Source organism: Periophthalmus magnuspinnatus, chromosome 5 (assembly GCF_009829125.3).
Source record: "Periophthalmus magnuspinnatus isolate fPerMag1 chromosome 5, fPerMag1.2.pri, whole genome shotgun sequence".
NCBI lineage: Eukaryota > Metazoa > Chordata > Actinopteri > Gobiiformes > Gobiidae > Periophthalmus > Periophthalmus magnuspinnatus.
In genome coordinates this window covers 7348251-7365696 of record NC_047130.1, presented here as the reverse complement: position 1 = coordinate 7365696, position 17446 = coordinate 7348251, and the positions used below count along the sequence as shown (strand labels likewise).

At 38.2% G+C, this 17446-nt stretch overlaps 1 protein-coding gene across 3 annotated transcripts in view; it reads left to right on the top strand.

Annotated features, from left to right (window-relative positions):
• The window catches only part of tox2 (TOX high mobility group box family member 2), a 183304-nt gene that overhangs the window by 60440 nt on the left and 105418 nt on the right, over positions 1-17446 (top strand). For all 3 annotated transcript variants that reach the window (XM_055221931.1, XM_055221932.1, XM_033967359.2), the window contains exon 2: positions 3063-3158. In XM_055221931.1, the coding sequence (XP_055077906.1) occupies positions 3063-3158 (96 nt within the window). The remainder of the gene's footprint in view (positions 1-3062; positions 3159-17446) is intronic.

Here is a 17446-nt window from a genome sequence, read left to right as displayed (position 1 = left end):
AATTGTACAGTAGATTTGAAACAAAAAGTAACAAGTACTTTGACTTGTATTCCTCATGCGCACTTTACTGAATTACAGTTTGGCAGCATTACTTACTTGTAATTGAGAACCTTTTTAGCCATGTAATAGTTGTTTTTCCTGAGTACAAACTTTCAGTACAAATGCAAAATGCTTAAAGTTTACAGTATCTTAACTTAGATATCCAGACAAAACAAACAGACCTCGTAATTGTGAACTAAGGAAAAGAAAAAAAGAATAGTTTAAGTGCAAGATGGAATGAAATATGTTTATACTGTCTTGTGAAAAAGACCATTTCTGTGACCCATTGATTTATTTAAAACCAATATAATGTTGTGTTTAGTTTTTTTTTGTTTTTTTTTATAACAACATGACCTATGACCTATTGCTAAACGCCATCAAATGCGGTCGGGATCCTATAGAACTAGATAATTATTGCGGTGTGCCGTGTACTGCTGCCTCAACACTATGCAAACACGATTGAACAAAATGGCTGTTGATATGTGCTATCTGTTTTCACCTTTCATAATGAGCACAGGAAATCAAAACCTTACACAGCAAGATCGCCGCTGTGCCTGGGGGGGAAGAGGCGCTGTGGTAGGCCCTTTGACATCAGCATACTGTTAATGCATACACAGATCATTATTAGGTATAAATCATGCTCTTTGAACTGGATAAAATGAATGTGTTTAGCACATGCTGTTTGTATTGAGACTTGGCTGTTAGTACGAGATGTTGTTGGTGTGAATCTTGGCTGACATACTGTTTGGAAATTCATTTTTATGTATCGGAAATATGCATCTGAAATTGACTAGGCCCAGGGAATGTAAAAAAGATCTGAGTGGCTGATAAACTGTATAATTTTACTTCGATAGAATGTAACAACTTTTACACTGAACCTGCCATAATTGTCCAAAACGCCATAGGAATTTAGCTTACATCCCTTATTTTTTCCTTCTTGTTTTATTCCTGAATTGATAGGAGAGATACTGAAAAAAAAACATGATATCACTGTTGCTACGAGGGTGATCAGTTGGTAGAGCTTTTGTCCACTGACAAGCCAACAGGTTGGCGGTGCAATACACTGGAGCATGAATGTGTGTGTGAATGGATGAGTGGTTCCTTCATGTAAAGCCTTTGAGTGCCTTGAAGGTGGAAATATAAACATTTGACCATTTGACATTATTGTTTTGGAAATTCGCTCCCAAAAGAGATGATTAAAATAAAAATATCTGAAACTTGCGCTGCAACACTACACTATTGATAAGTACTATTTTGCTCATACTTTACTTATTTTACAAATTGTAAGAGACTGTATGCAAAAGATTCACTGGGTTTGTTCGCATGCACACCAAAATCTGATTATTATCTTATTTCTGAGCCTTTAGGATTATTTAAATGACATGCAAACTGTAAAATTTGATATGAGTAATCAGAAGGACCATGATCAGAAAGAAAACTGATATTTTTTCTGTTTAAATGTCATTTTAATATTCTTACAACTCCAAAAATCTGATAATAAGCTGAACTGAGTGTGCAAGTAACCACAGCCACTGATTACATGTGCAACCATATCCTCAATAAAAAATGGTAGGAAACACTGTACATTATGCAATAACAAGACTATCTAACTGAAGTTGAATTACTACTTGTGATAAAGTTCCAATCCACAGCCTACAAATCAAAATGAACCATTGCAATATATTGAAAGACCGAGGCACCCCACCTTCAAAACTCTAACTTTAGTTCCCAAAGTATATATGCATATGATTAAACCTGACAGAACCACAATGGTGCGTGGAGTTGTTTACCGTTGGATATGAACTTGAAGAGACACAGGAACGCGGAGAAGTGCGATTTGTGAATCCTGGGACGCTCCCCTGCTGCTAGCTGGGGACACATCTCGAACCCCAACCGCGCTATACCGCTGCCTGCTGCCTCTGACAACCTGTTGCAAATCATTAGCCTCTCCAGCGCTAACGGTTTCAAAGGTACAGCTACAGGTTGGAGGAGCTTGGTACGTAGCAATTATCAGGCATGTAATGTAAAGGAAAAGTGCAGTCGTCGTACAAGCTGGGCCAATGAACACACAGGGTTAGTTCCATTAGTGCCGCAGCCTAGCCGACCTCATCCAGTTATTATGTGTGCTACATCACCATGAGGAGATGTGATTCAACATGGCAGCCGATGCACACTCTGTCTCACTCGGGGAAAATGTATTGCGCTAACAACACGGTAAACAAAACAGGGGCAACAATGGAGCTATTTTTATCTGCAGCTATACAGGGAAATAGGTTCATTGATAACACAAGTCAAAGTCAACAACGCACAATAAAAGGATGTAGTAAAAAGTAATAACACCAAGTCATAAACTAAAATTAATATTAAGCATGTTTTTTTGTTGACATTTGAGTTTAGGAAAGTTCTTTTAGCCTGCAAATCTATGGTTGCCGTACAGAGCCATATCTATGACTGTTGCCTGTTATGGGAGGGTCTGGAGCCATGCCATGAAGCTTTGGGACGTGCCAAATTATTCACAGCCTCTAATTCAAGGACCCAAAGTAGAGCCAGCGGTCCAGATTTGGCCCTCCAGGGGGTCTGATTTGGCCCTCCAGAGGATGTAGTGATTTGTACGAACTTGAAGTATCTATTTGATTCAATTTTGCATTAAAAACTGTCACGAGATGAAAAAGAGCCCATAGTTTATTTGTCTAAAAAAAAAAAAAAAGCCTTCAAGATCTGGAGATGGGTCCACGGGCACTGCTTTGTTGTTGCCAATGCTCCTTGAAGGATGAGTCAAATGCAAAGCAATTGCTTAAAAAAATGTAGCTGACGTTGATGATTGCAAATGGACCATACAACTTGTCTTATTTAATTTACAATTCAAATTCTTTATACATTTTATTCATGTATCCAGCCATATTGCGTCGTAGCCTGAAGCTCTTTTGATTTACATTTACCATAGGAATTGAAATACAGGATGAATGTTGTAACTTTTCAGATCTGCTTCAAACTCATGTGTCTTCCCCCTGTGTGTGTTACAGAACAGATACTCCGCAGCAGCAGACCGGGGTGTGCGACTCTACAGCTCCCTGCCCATGCGCCCAAACCCTGACGGCAAGAGACTGCCCTCTACTGGGGTAAGGATATCGCACTGTAACCCATGCAAACTTTGTTACCCACGTCTAATTACCACAGCATTATATACAGTAACCACAAATGGAAACGTAATCTATTTCTGTTCTTAGAAGGTAGACTGTAACTGTCACATAAAAAGCAGCACGTCTTTGTTTGCACTGTGTAACTTTTGTGTTTTGGGGTCTGTCGCTAGCTTGTATCCATGGAGATGTTGTTGCTTTGTCTGAAATGTTCCACATTATGACATTGAACATAGCTATTCACATGGTAATAAACAGGGGATTTCAACAGGCCAAGTTACAGGTAGGATCTGTAGAGAGGCGATCCAGCTCACAGTAAGAATGCTTGTGTTTCAAGGATTTTATTAGCAAATGAATAAATTCAAGTTAAATGCCATAAAGCAATAACTGTAATCTCTAATCTCCATGGAGACAGGCAGAAAGCAGAGCCACCAACCAGAAAAGTTTCACCTTTAAATGAATTATCACTTTTTACATTTTATTTTAATGATTTATTATTATTATTATTATTATTATTATTATTATTATTATTATTATTATTATTATTATTATTATTATTATTATTTATTTTTTTTATGTTTTTTTGTTGTTTTTTTTGTGTGTGACAATTTTACCTTGATGCAACTGCAAATTATATATATGGAAAACATTTAAAAGCAACTCATTTCTAATTTCTGATCATACAAAACGCAGAAGAACACAAAGGCGTGTCCTCTACTGGTGCACTGAGGTGTGAGACAGTGTAAAGTCGACTAAACAAGCGAGCTTCAAATTGCACTCGGCAATGCATATCGTCCCGGTGTCCTTGGATAAGATATTTCGCTCGTCTTTTATGAATGTATCTATGTGTAAGTGTTTGGAAAGGATATTGGAGCAGAATAGCAGTCACACTTTCATCAGTTTGTCCCAGGCCAGCTGTGGCTTCAGAAGAATGTATGTGAAAGAGGAGTGAATGAAATGTAAAGTGACATAGCATGTCTATATCAGTGCTTTTCATGGGTTTCAGCTTTGTGTTATATGCAGCATTTTGAGGACATTTTCCCATTCAAAAGAAATAATATTTAATTTATTTTAATATATTCTTTTTCCAGACAGAAGTTGTAGTTTGTTTTCATACCTGACAGTTTCGGCTGCTCACTAGCGCTCTTCCTCAGAGTCGTCATGTGATGTGTGTGGTCAGCTGATTTAAACAGGTTTTAGTGCTGTCGTGCTACCGGTGGATGCAGCACCACAGCGCCATCTGCAGTCCATCTTCTCCAGGACGGTATCACAGGTGTGTGACAGTAAAAAAGCCCCTTCGTCCTGGTTTATAGTCAGGACCAAAACCTGCATAAATTAGCTGACTGGACACGTCACCGCAACATCACATGACCACTCTGAGGAAGAACGCTAGTGAGAAGTCAAAACTGTCAGGTATGAAAACAAACTACACCTTGCTCTGGAAAAAGAATCTAGTCAAATTAACTAACGGAAGACCAGATGGACCTCATTGGACTAATAATATTTAGTTTAAAATTGTTAACTGCTATGGTAACGGTCATTGCTCATCATTTTTCATCGTTCTGAACCCATCTTCCACGTTTTAAGTCAGATTTCTGTGAGTATTCTATATCTATGTTCAGTAAGTAGGGACTAGCCAGTGAGCATTTTCTGTCTGTTCTGTGATAAAGCAGATGTAGCGGGACATCAAAGTACATGTCCTGTTTTCTTATAATTGTTCCCAGCGTGCTTGAAAAAAAGATGATTTTTATTGAAGTTAAGCGGCGCAGCACTCCTACTTTGACTTTGACAAAGTGCTGGAAGAGTACTTTGTTTGTCAAACCTGTCTTTCATATTTTAATTTAAAAAAGCTGAAATCTTTTAGCATTGTGAAAAATCATAATTAGAATCTTGCCTGCCTTTGCCTTTACGCGTTTATGTAACAAAGGGGAAAATGAAAGAACAATGATGAGAGAAGAGAATTGGATTTCTTATGTCTCTCTTTTTATGTGCGTTTTGAATTGTGTGCTCCAGGGCTGAGGCGCAGGGAGAGAGGGAAATTGTAATATTGTTTGTTCACACCTTTTTAATTAAAGCTTACATTGCAGTGATGTGCCACGTTACATGTCCTAAATAGTTTTAAGAGGAAATGCAAACACAACGCGCATGTTATCACCTTTTAATGGAAATCAATGTATTTACTAGCCTGGCAAGCCTATCCTTCCTACTTTCTGTTTGAATCCAAGTCTGACAACCATCACATTCTTTTGGCAATTCAGTCAGAGCCACTTATTTGTAGTATGAAAGACATCTTCATGAAAGTCTTTGTAACATTAAAGATCCCATATTATGCTATTTTCTGATCTGTTATAATGTTGTTTCCTCATCACAAGCAGACCTAGAGTTGTGTTTTGTTTCATTGTCACATGTTTAACACACAAACCCTGCATATTTAGGCTGAAAACACTCTGTTCTACCTTGTGATGTCATGTGGTAATACAGGAAGTGCTCTACTTTTAAACTCCATACACTTTCACTAGAATCATTTGGATAATTTCATCCCAATTTCTACAAAACAAAAGGTCAAATCTAACGTGAAAACTAATAATAAAAACTAATAATAAAGGTTTACTCAAAAGTGTAAATCAAACAAAACTCAAATTTAGATATGTTTTTGAGGAAGTAACAACATTATAACACGTCTTAAAGCTCACAAGAGTCAATTTTGTGTAATATAGGACCTTTAAGAGCTAAATTATGTTACAGATTCTGCTGAAGTTGCAGCTGTTTTTATGTCCTTGTTGTAAATTTGTTCTTTCGTTACTACCTGTGAGCAGCCATATTTGTTTTGACTCAAACCGATTGTGTTTGTTTGATTTGTTAACCCGCCTGTCAGTCACACCCATCTGAACTGGCAAAAACAGGAGACGATTCCAGACTATTTTTAAACCATCAAAGCACGTAGTCTTGACCCCAGGAAAGTCAACAAACAAAACAATTGTTAAAGAAGACCTATTGTGCTTGTGTCTGCTATATATGGATCATTATAATTTGCACATTTTAAATCGCAATATTCATCAAGTCCATTGGCGTCGCAGCAAGAGAGCCATAGTTGCACATCATGTTAGCAAGATTGTTTTTCATTTGCACCAAAATTACTTCGCGACACTGCCGAATCCTACACATATCGTCGGTTAAGAAAATAAAATTGAAGTACAGAGCGGTGGCAATATGACGTCTTGAAAATAAGTGAAAGTGAAACAACTATAGCACGGTTAAAAGCTCTAAAAAGTCGATTTTGAAGAGTACGTTTGCTTTAATTAAACACGTGCCAATGAGATGTTTTTAAGGAGGTATTCAGGATACGCATAGTTGCCAAAGAGATAAGGCCGTCTCATTGGCCAGAGATTACCCCCTGCTGTGTTGTTCAAAGCTCTTCATTGTTCCAAGCTGCATTTTTTTAAATCCATGAAGCAAGCAGCTTTGTTATAGTTACTTTCTATAAAATAATGTATATATAGGACTTTTGAGCAAGATTTTCGAGCGGTTCGATCTAACAACAGTTGAGAAATTGTATCGGAAACCATTATGTATTTATCTTTAATCTCATTACAGCAATTGGATTATAAAACGAGACGATGTCATACGCCCAGATGGGGGGGACGAGAGGCGATTTTCCAAGTTACATTGCGTTCTACTATGAAATATCTCAAAGGTGTATTTACAAATGTTGAACCTGATCGTTTCTTTTAGTGACTAGAGCAAAAAATCGTAACAGTATTCATGTTAGCTGCCCCCATCTTAATTAAATATCATTGTGATGTCATCTATAGCCCACAGAAACAACTACAACATAATTGCAAATAAAAATGAATCAAATATTTCTGTTCAATTCTGTTCTGTCCTGTTCAAATCTATTGTTTATAGCACAATCAAAATTAACCCCAGCCAATACACATGCTGATATTACTGATTTTGAACTGATAAACAAGCAACTACTTCCCTTATATTAAAAACACATTAAAATGGCTACAATTTCCTGTGTTTTATTGTGTCCTCACTGCACACGGCCTCAGTTGGAGCTCACGTTGGAGCTCTGGGCTGCATACAGTGAAGAGTGTATACACCACTTAACATGCAGGAGGAAACCAGGGCTTTTTCCATCACACTTATCAGGGGCTGCAGAGAGAGAGAGAGATGGGGAGGGGGGGTGTCAAGGTGCTACAACTAGTCCAAGGTCCCTCCCACCTACTCCCTCCCTCCTCCCATCTCCCTTTCCTCACCCATGATTTGGTCTAGGGCTGCGCAATTTTGGAATAATAAAAAAAAACAAAAAAGAAATTGGGATTTTTCTTAAGTTTTGCGATTAGATTTGCGATTTATATTTAAAAAAGTAGCCCCTGTGAGCTTCGTTTGGCCGGAGTTGAACACTATGGTTGACGTCACACTCCCTTAGTCCACTTATTTATACAGTCTATGTTCCAGAGTGCAAATTATAAACAACTCCAGGAACATTATAGTAGCAGTACCTAATGTTTTTCTGTGTATTTGAGCAAAAGTAGTACAGATATATTATATACGTAGCTCTGAAATGTGCTGTACCAGATTTCTGCTGTCTTAACACAGAACTAGTTTATTGTAAATAGTGTGCAGTGGTCCAAAGTTATTCTTCACTTAATGCATTCCGAGTTTTGCCGAGATGGTAAAGCTAAGAATACTTATTTTGACCTCAAGAGCTACTTATACAATATATCTGGGGCGCACAGACAAATTTTGCTCAAATGCATAGACAAAAATCAGGTACAGGCTCTTGTTTGCTGTCTGTTTCTAATTATAAAGCGTGTTATTGCCCAAGAATCAGGGAGTGTGCTGTGAGCATGCTAGTTGCCCGCAGCATTACCGTAGCAGAAGACATAACACTTGAAAGCAGACTGAAATATGACCTGATAAGCTAATACAAAAATCCTATGCATTTCAGAACATGTTTGGAGAGGCAAGATTACAAGCTTTTTCTATAAAATGCTCGTAAAGAACATTCTATCTTTACTTTACTTGTTCATAAATACACCAACTTAAAGTGCGATTTCAGTTCTGTATATTGTGCAGCCCCAGCCTCCTCCCCCTCCCTCCCTCCTCCTCCCTCCCCCTCCCTCCCCCTGCTCCTCTCCTCCTCTCCTCCCCTCCTTCTCGATCTCTATCTCTCACCATCCAGCAGCACCACTATATCTTCAGTTACAAGTGGGTTGGGTACTTCCGCTGCAGGCCCCACTATACCTGCTAGGCTAACCTCACTCCAATGCTCTGTCTACACCTACTTCCTGTCAAGGTGCACTGCCCTTCCCCCTCCCCTCCACACCTCCGACCACAACCCCCCCCCTGCCCCCACAACCTTTCCCTATGTTTCCTCTCTTCGCGTCTATTATGGCTCGAAATGCGCACAGTTCATTTTTTTTAATTGTGCCCTGCCAAGGTCGTGACCCACGTGGACCCTTTTTTTCAGGCAATTGCTGATGTATTAGAGACTGTGTGGAGTGAGTGTATGGCATTTGGGCTTTGACATAAGGTTAGTGGATGGGTTATTACTCTGAAAGTGGCACAAAAGTGGGCTTGAATGTGCGCCAGCCTGTCAAATATTGTTCATTTTATATAGCTGTTAACTATATAGGAAGGTGACAGCAAATGTATTATGGAAATGGGTGGAAATACATTTATAGTTTATATTATAGTTTAGTATACGTTTTGTTTAGGTCTGTCATGATAATTACTATATCGACTTGTCGTTCAGTATAGGAAATCTGGAACAATATACAGTATTTTGGAACTCATTTTCTTTGTAATTGTGTAGCTGTTATGATGTAAGTTTCTCCACCTGCTTGTTTCTAAAGAAAATGTTTCGCAGTTTAGCATTAATCTTCTTATTCTTATCTGCTGTATTACTTTTATTGCTTTAAAAAACTGTGAGGAGAGTCCCCTCTCCACAGATCTGATTTGTAAAGGCAACACAGGCTTTAACACACCTTTTTGGATGCTTAAATTTGCGTTTTCTTCATATTACTGACTAAATGAGAGACATAATATAGCTGCTCTCCCGTCTGTGCTTCCAGCAGAAGTGCAAAAAGCGTGTGTTTTCAGCTGTCATGCTGCGTCCAACTAAACCCTCAAAGGAAATAATAAAGGTGTCTGTTTTGCCGTGTGTCAGAGTGTCCTGGTGAGTGTTGGCCTTAAAAGTCCTTTACCCAATTTTTATGTAATTAAGTTGAATGTGTTTTGCCCCAGTGCAGTTATATATATAAAAAAAAATCACACTCTTATGCTGCGTTCATGTTGTGGTGTCAGGGACATTGAGTTTACATGTAAAGTCTTTGGGGAACTTCTAACTAAGTCTAAAGTTCTCGTCAAAAGTTCTGATTTTTCGACTCAAAATGTCTGGCACATGTTTCATTGAAAAATCTGAACTTTTGATGAGTTTCAAACTTGCCTTCAAATGCAAAAATGTCCAACTAGAGGAGTTTGACACAATTTTGACGCCGTAGTCTGAACGCAGCTTTAAGGTCAAACTGAGACCCAAGTCTGCTGTTTGCAATAGAGCGTGCAAAACAGGAAGCACACTGTTAGCATGCTAGATGTTGTTCGATTTACAGACAAATACTCGGAATGCATTAGGTAAGTGAGCAATAAACTGATGCAGACTGTTTAAAATGAACTAGTTTTTCATGTTTTTAAGACATTAAAAATGTGGTACAGAGCCGTATATCACCTGCTTGTTGCTATAGAGACATTATTTATTATTATTTATTAGATTTATTATTATTTATTAGATTATTTTTGTGTTTGCTTTCACGCAATATATATTTTTTTACATTTTTTTTCCATTAGTATCAAGTTTCTTTCCACCATTTAAGTTGTGTAAGAGAGTATACCTGAACGTTTTTGTGCCCTGGGTCCCCTTGCTTTTGTTTTGTTGTTGTTTGAGTGTCTCTGGACTGACAGTGATGCATGGAGAACGGGTTCAGAATCTGCTGTACACCGCACACTTGACACGAGCACTTTAGGACCCTGTCTATTCCTGTCTTTTGTCCCTCTCCTCTCCCCCTACCCCCTCTGCCTTTGTCTCGCACCCTCTGAGCTGATTTGGAAGTATTGCATAGTCAATTACTTGGGAGGGAGATGGAGTACGGGGGGGTTAGCTTCCATATTTTGCTGCCATATTAATATTGCATGAGTGCTATTCTGTAGTGAATATCTAACCCACTGCCTATTAATTCAGAAGTGTGACAAATAAAAAGCTTGCACTGTACATAGACAAAGATAGGAGGTTGTAGCTGATTGTGATACTAATTAGTGTCATTTCTGAAAGTTTTATTTTGGCAGAAGACTAATATTATGCAAACTGCTAATTTTCCTGTTTAACATGTTGTGTTTGTTTATGTTGACATGGCTCACCTCACAGCGTATGCAAGCATTTAGTGTTAGCAAGACTATTTTAGCTAACCGGTTCTTGTAAACAAACTAAACCCAAAACACCAATTAGAAGTAAAATGTAATTGTAGCCCTGTTTTATTAAAGTAAAAAAAAAAAGAAAAAAAAAAAACCCAAAACACATTTTTGTCCCACAGTTCATATTTAAATGCATTGACAATTTTTTTTTTTTTATCGATTGGACTTTAAAATATGTTGTGGTTAAGTCATCTTTTCAAAAATATGTAAATTAAAATATCTAGTCTTATGTGGTGTGGTTACAAATTATAAAAGATTGACTATGTTTGTGTAATTCACCTGCAATCAAGACGCCATTGTTTTCGGAAAATTCCCGTTTTCCCCTACCCCCCATACACACCCACTGCTCTGTGCTTTCTTTGTTTTTCATTTATCTTTAAAATATTGATAATACAAAATTTAAAAAAAATATATAGAGAGAGATTTTCAGCTGATACAAAATATTGATTGTCTCATCTTAAACCCTGTTAGATGATGACTTGTAAGATAGTGATTGCTGCTAATCTTAAAAAAATATATACTTAATGCCCGGGGACAGACTGACAGAAATGAGGCTGTTAGTCTGTGCCATTAGCCATATAACCCCACGCTGAGCCAGTCTTTAGAAGCAGATTCTCCACAGTCCTGGTATCACAGTGGGCCTCCAACTCCGTGGATTACAGCTCAAGTCTGCGTCTCTGAAATGTAACGAACGTGTGAGGAAACTCCACCGACGAGGCCAATGTAAAGAAATTCTATGAAGATGACAGACACAATGGACCGGAGAAACTAAACCAAACTCTTTACATGTTTGCATTTCATTTGTGTATAAAATATATGTTTATTTATTTTTGTTCATTTTGGTTGTGTTGCACTGAAAAACATGCATCCTTATTGTGAACGAACTCTTATTTGGCCTAGAAATGTTGTTCCTTTGGCTTATAATATTTCACATTATTGCATAAAACATATCTATCTCCATGGAGTATGGTTTTAACTTTCTATTTCTATCAAATTATGCAGGTGAAGGTGACGTGCCACCTCTAGAAATTTATGTCCTCTACGTTTAATACACAAAAACACACACAACGTCAGAATCAACCAACAGCTGTAGCGGCTTCCCAGATACTTTCCAGATACTTTCCAGATACTTTTCAGATACTTTTCACATACTTTCCAGATACCTTTGCATTAATCAGCCACTGTACTTCTACTTCTGTAGCCCCAGATTCTATGGGCTACACTGATGTAGGCGCTTCCAATCTCCACCCTCATTATTATTCTCTTACACATGGTAAAATGCGTCTTGCCCAAGGACACAATAACAGCATGCAGTGGCCAAAGTTGGAATTGAACCAGCAACCTCTTAATTGGTGGGTGAACATTCTGACTTTTCACAGTCCCATTTCACTTCCAATAAACAACTGTGTACTGTATTGACTGCATATGAATGTGTAATGATAACAAGTACATTTTTACCACCACAAACCATATTTCTGGCAGATACATCAGTGCATTCCTCTGAAATTCAAATGGCGTATGGAAAACCGAGCTAGAACCCCTCGACTTTTGCAGAGGGGAGGGGATCCGTGCAGAAAAAGACCTACCATCCATGTATTAGTGCTTTGTAAATATTACATGAGCTCCACATTCGCTCACTTGTTTGGCATTACTTCCACTGGATGGGTATATTATTTTAGAAACCTTGTTTATGGAGAGACATGACCTACTTCTACTCCACTCCTCTCTCTCTCTTTCTCTTCCTCTTTCTCTCTTTCTCTCTCTCTTTCTGATCTGCTGCCTCTCTTTCTCTTCCTCTCTCTCTTTCTCTTCCGGTCTCTCTCTCTCTCTTTGTCTCTCTTTTTCTCTTTGTCTCTCTCTTTCTCTTCCACTTTCTCTTCCACTCTCTCTTTCTCTATCTCTCCCTCTCTCTCTTTTTCTCCTGCTTTCTCTCTTCCATTCTCACTTTATCTCTCTGTTTCTTTCTCTATCTCCCCCTTTCTCATTCTTTCTCTTCCACTCTCTCTCTTTCGCTCCCCTTCTCTGTGTTTTTCTCTATCTCTCCCTCTCTCTTTTTCTCTATTCCTCCTTTTCTCTCTCTCTCTGTTATCTTCCTCTGTCTCTCTCCTTCCCCTCTTTCTCTCTCTTTCTCAGTTTCTTTCTCTATCTCTCCCTCTCTCTCTTTCTCTCTTCCTCCCCCTCTCTCTCGTTGTTGTTTTTTTCTGTCTCCCTCTCTCTTTCTGTTTCCTCCTCTATCTTTCCCTGTCTCATTCTTTCTCTCTACCTCCATCTCTCTCTCTTTTTGTTGATATGTTTTTTCTGTCTCCCTCTCTCTCTTTCTCTCTTCCTCCCTCTCTCTCTCTCTGTCTCCTCTCTCTTTCCCCCATCTCTCTCTTTCTCTTTCTCTATCCATTTTTATTTTCTTTTTTTCCCTCCTGCCTTGTTCACTTGCAATCTGCGAAATCTCAACCGGTCGTCCCTGCTGAACAATTACAAGCTAGAGAGACCCAAATGGAGATGTTTGTAGAAAACAACATGTGTATAATTAAGGTTTAATGAGCTCTTGTCAAGCTGGAATGTGCAGTTAGATTGGTAATAGAAAATTCTGCCTGGGTACTCTCCAGTCAGCATGGCAGTGAATGAAAGGAACAAATTATTCTGAGGCCGATTGGTCAAAACAGATGGGAGCACGCTTGCTGCTTTTAGATTTAAATACATGGTTTCAGAATACAGCAAAATAGTTTTCCCCACTGGTGCGTTATTGTATGTTTTATCCATGCAAAATGACTGTCTTTGGGTTCACATTATTGAAAAAGTGTTTTTTTTTTTACTGCCAAATGGAAGCAAGAACTTTAAGTGGTGAAAAGTAATTGACATCGATCACAGAGTGCTCGCAAAGGTCATCCAGTGTACAAGTACAGACCCACAAATGCACAAGGCAGCACTAATCTGAATGATAAAAGTGTATGCTAATTGTAAACTAGCTTTATCGATCCCCAAATCATGATAAAAGCTATTGAATATATTTCCATTCATTTGTTGCATATGTAAAATTTGAAAGCGCCAATTAAGTGTCCATTGGCATTTGCAGCTCCTATGTCTGGTCTGAGATTGTAATTTAAATGCTTTTACTGAGGACACGTTTCCATGGTGACAGTCTGTTTGTGTCTCCTGGCCCACTTAAAGGTGAGTGGTCATCAGTGATGGTTTTTGAAAAGTACTTGGAGAATAAATGTACAATCTATAGTCATATAGATTATTATGTGTGTGTATATACATTTATATATGTGTACATGTGTGTATGTATATATATGTATATATACACACATACACACACACACACACACATAACTGCAGGGTGTAAGATGCTGGCAGGGAAAGCATATATGGAGTGTACATAAACATCCATACCTAAACATACGGACTGGAGACCCCAAGGTCAAGGGGGGAAATGTCTCCAAAGGTAGAATGATTGAGTCAAAAGGAACATGAGAAACTGGAGAAATACCACGGTCTCAGAGAAGAGCTGGAGAAGGCCTGGAAGGTGAAGGTATCAGTGGTGCCTGTGGTCATCGGAGCACTCGGGGCAGTGACCCCCAAACTGGAGGAGTGGCTACAGCAGACCCTAGAAAAAATATCAGACATCTCAGTCCAGAAATGTGCAGTACTAGGAACAGCAAAGATACTGCGCAGAACAATCAAGCTCTCAGGCTTCTGATAGAGACTACCTGCGGAGGGTGAGGATGAGATTTTTTTTTTTTTCTCAACTTAATTTTTAATTTCTTTTTAAATGTTTTTCATGGTATATCGAAGACTCACATTTTAACAAAACAAGTGTACAACACTTTGTTCATTGCCAGGCTGCAGACTGACACACATATTTTACAAAATTATATCAGGTTGTTGGGGCAATACTTCTAGTGCCATGGCATACTGCCTTTGTGTCCACGGGCAAGACTCCTTCTATTGACTCTATACATAATTGTATACATAACTAATACATTGCATTATGAGTTTTAGGTTGGTTCAGAGGAATCCAAGACAAACTTAATAAAGAGCATAACATAACAAACTTAATAAAGAGCATAACATCTGTTACAACATTATGGACCACTTAAATGACTTTCAGATTCATATAGTAATATCTGTATTATGGTAACATACCATGACATGTGCCAGCTGCCTTCATCAGAAGTGTGTTGTGATGTGTCTAGTCAGTCGATTCAAACACATTTTGAGACCTACTACTGTCCTACTACTCCTACTTGAAACAATTTCAGATTTCTACATCTGATCTTTAGTAATCCGTCAAGGGACTAATAAAGTTTTCTGATTCTGTCATCTTCATGGAAATGTACATGAATAAATGCAAGGTAGACATTGTAATGCCACAGTATGGAACATTCCAGGCAAAACAGTAGCATTGGAATGGAGACAAGCAAGCAGTGGACCTTACTCTGTAAAAAATACAGAGTCCTACATCATTATTCTGTACCTATTCAAGAAATAACTGAGAAGGACTGTCCTACCCATGTAAAATAGTCTCTGTGGGCATTTGTGTGACTTTCTGGATGGTCAGTTCTTTTTGCTGTATTCAGTTTCAAGCTCTTTCAAAGCCCACCCCCCTCCTTGACCCTCCAAACCTCTGGGTGGGTGTAGAGTTTCAGATGGACGTACAATTGTACCATTGTGTCTGTGTTAGCATAACCAAAACAAAGCTAGCCCATCAGCGTCACTCATCTCCCTCCATTTTGCTAACCTCCACTTCCTAACACATTACAGGTGCCACTCACTAGGGCCTCATTACATTTTGTTCAAACATTAAGATATGTATTTTTACTGGACGTCTCACGGCAAAGACCAGATGTTCATAAATATTAATCAAACGTTAGCATCTCAGAGTCAAGATTTTCTTTTAAGATGTAGCTCTGAGACCTTAAATGGACTCAACACGAGAAATAGCCATCTCACTGTGTTCCATTAAACTTATTAAATCCACTTGCATTATATCATAGTGTGCACCGTACAATAGGGGCCTTTCAAGGGCAGTCCCAGAGGAAGCTAACAAAGGGCCCTCTTTCTCTTAGGGGCCACTCTAGTAATTCAAAAAGAGCTAAACACAATTTTAGTTTAGTCTATGTGGATGTACACATGTACACACTATGTTACCGACAGAAGAAACTGGAAAAAGAGAGCAGTTTTTGTCAGAACAAGTGACTTATTTAAAAGATTTGAAAGTGGTTGTCCTTAAGATGAATTTATATGAGGGAAAAATGGACAAGAGTACATTCGGTGCTGACTAGGAGAGGCGTTCAACTGCATGGGGTAAGAAACAGTCTGGAAAATGTTTTATTTTAGATGAGCAGCGATAACAAACTAACGTCCCTCCATCGCGGGGTTAGCACTAGCAGTTCCTGGCATGCCTGAAAATGAAATGATCAACAAAAATGACATGCTGCTTATCTATTTTAGCATAAAGTGAGGTTATATGTTTTATTAGATGCCCTTTTAGCCCTCTACTTGTTTCTTTGAGCTGCATGTATACTGTCCATGTTCAATTTGTGACTAAACATAACATTTTTTATGCACTGTACCTGATTCTCACCATCTTAAAACCATAAAAAATAGACTATTTCTATTTAAACGCTTTGCAGTGGTCCAAATTTATTCCTCACTTTCCTAACACATTCCCAACATCAATTAATATTCATTTATTCTATCATTTATTTATGTATGAGTGCGTTTTACATCTTTCAGAGACCAGAGCCATCATGCCGTAGCTTGTGTGTGGTGACTTTTATGGGTAGGCGAGCACACATGGGGCGGACGTCAATATTTAGTCGATAACAATTTAATAATGCTACTTTTTATACAAACTCCATTACAAATTTGTGTATTTTTTACTAACACTGAATGCATATATACTTTGGAGTTTGGAGTCTAATTAGAGTAGTCTAGACCTATAGTTTATTCACATTTTGGGCTGTATTTGTAACAAAAAGGGCTAGTCAGTGAGAATAAAAACATGTAACACTCAGACACTACAAGATGTTTTTACAATATTATATTTATACTGGGACAAGACAAATTGTACTATTCCATGAAAAAATCAGGTATAACCCCTTTATGTCCAGTTTCCATCAATAAAAAGCAATGTCCACATGTTACCCAGTTGAAACATATATCCACCATCTCCTTTAGCACTTTTTCAGACAAAATCCCAAGTGTCTCATTACTTTATATATCATTTTAGGTGCAATGTCTTTTGAAAACTCTGACCATTAAGACATGCACTAAACCTGAAGTGACTGTACATCTTATCACTGTTTGAGGCAATTAGAGCCATCAGGAGCAGCAGAGGCAGGGCTCTCCTCTAGGGAGTCATTCAGCGGCACGTTCACATGCTCTCTGCTAATTGCATTAGCTTATTTCAGCTACACAGCTAATGGTTCAGTTCAGTTTGAGCCATGTGTTTTCTTCCATTTTGATGTATGTCATGATGATTTCATCCAATTTCCACATCCTTCCTTGAACTACATTTGGCGATAAACAGCTTTTTTATATGCACGGATGGCTGATTATATTGTTAAAGTTGTACTATGTAACCTTTCTGATGGTCTTGTTTGTCTCCATGGAGATTCAATTACAGATATTTTTCAAACTTTTAAATTAAATCAAGCTTTATTTATGAAGCGCTTTTCATACAAAAATGTAACGCAAAGTGCTTTACAATCATTCATGCTTTTTAATCCTAAAAATCTTGAAAAGCATTCTTACTGTGAGAGAATTACCACCGTAGATAAAACCTGACCTGT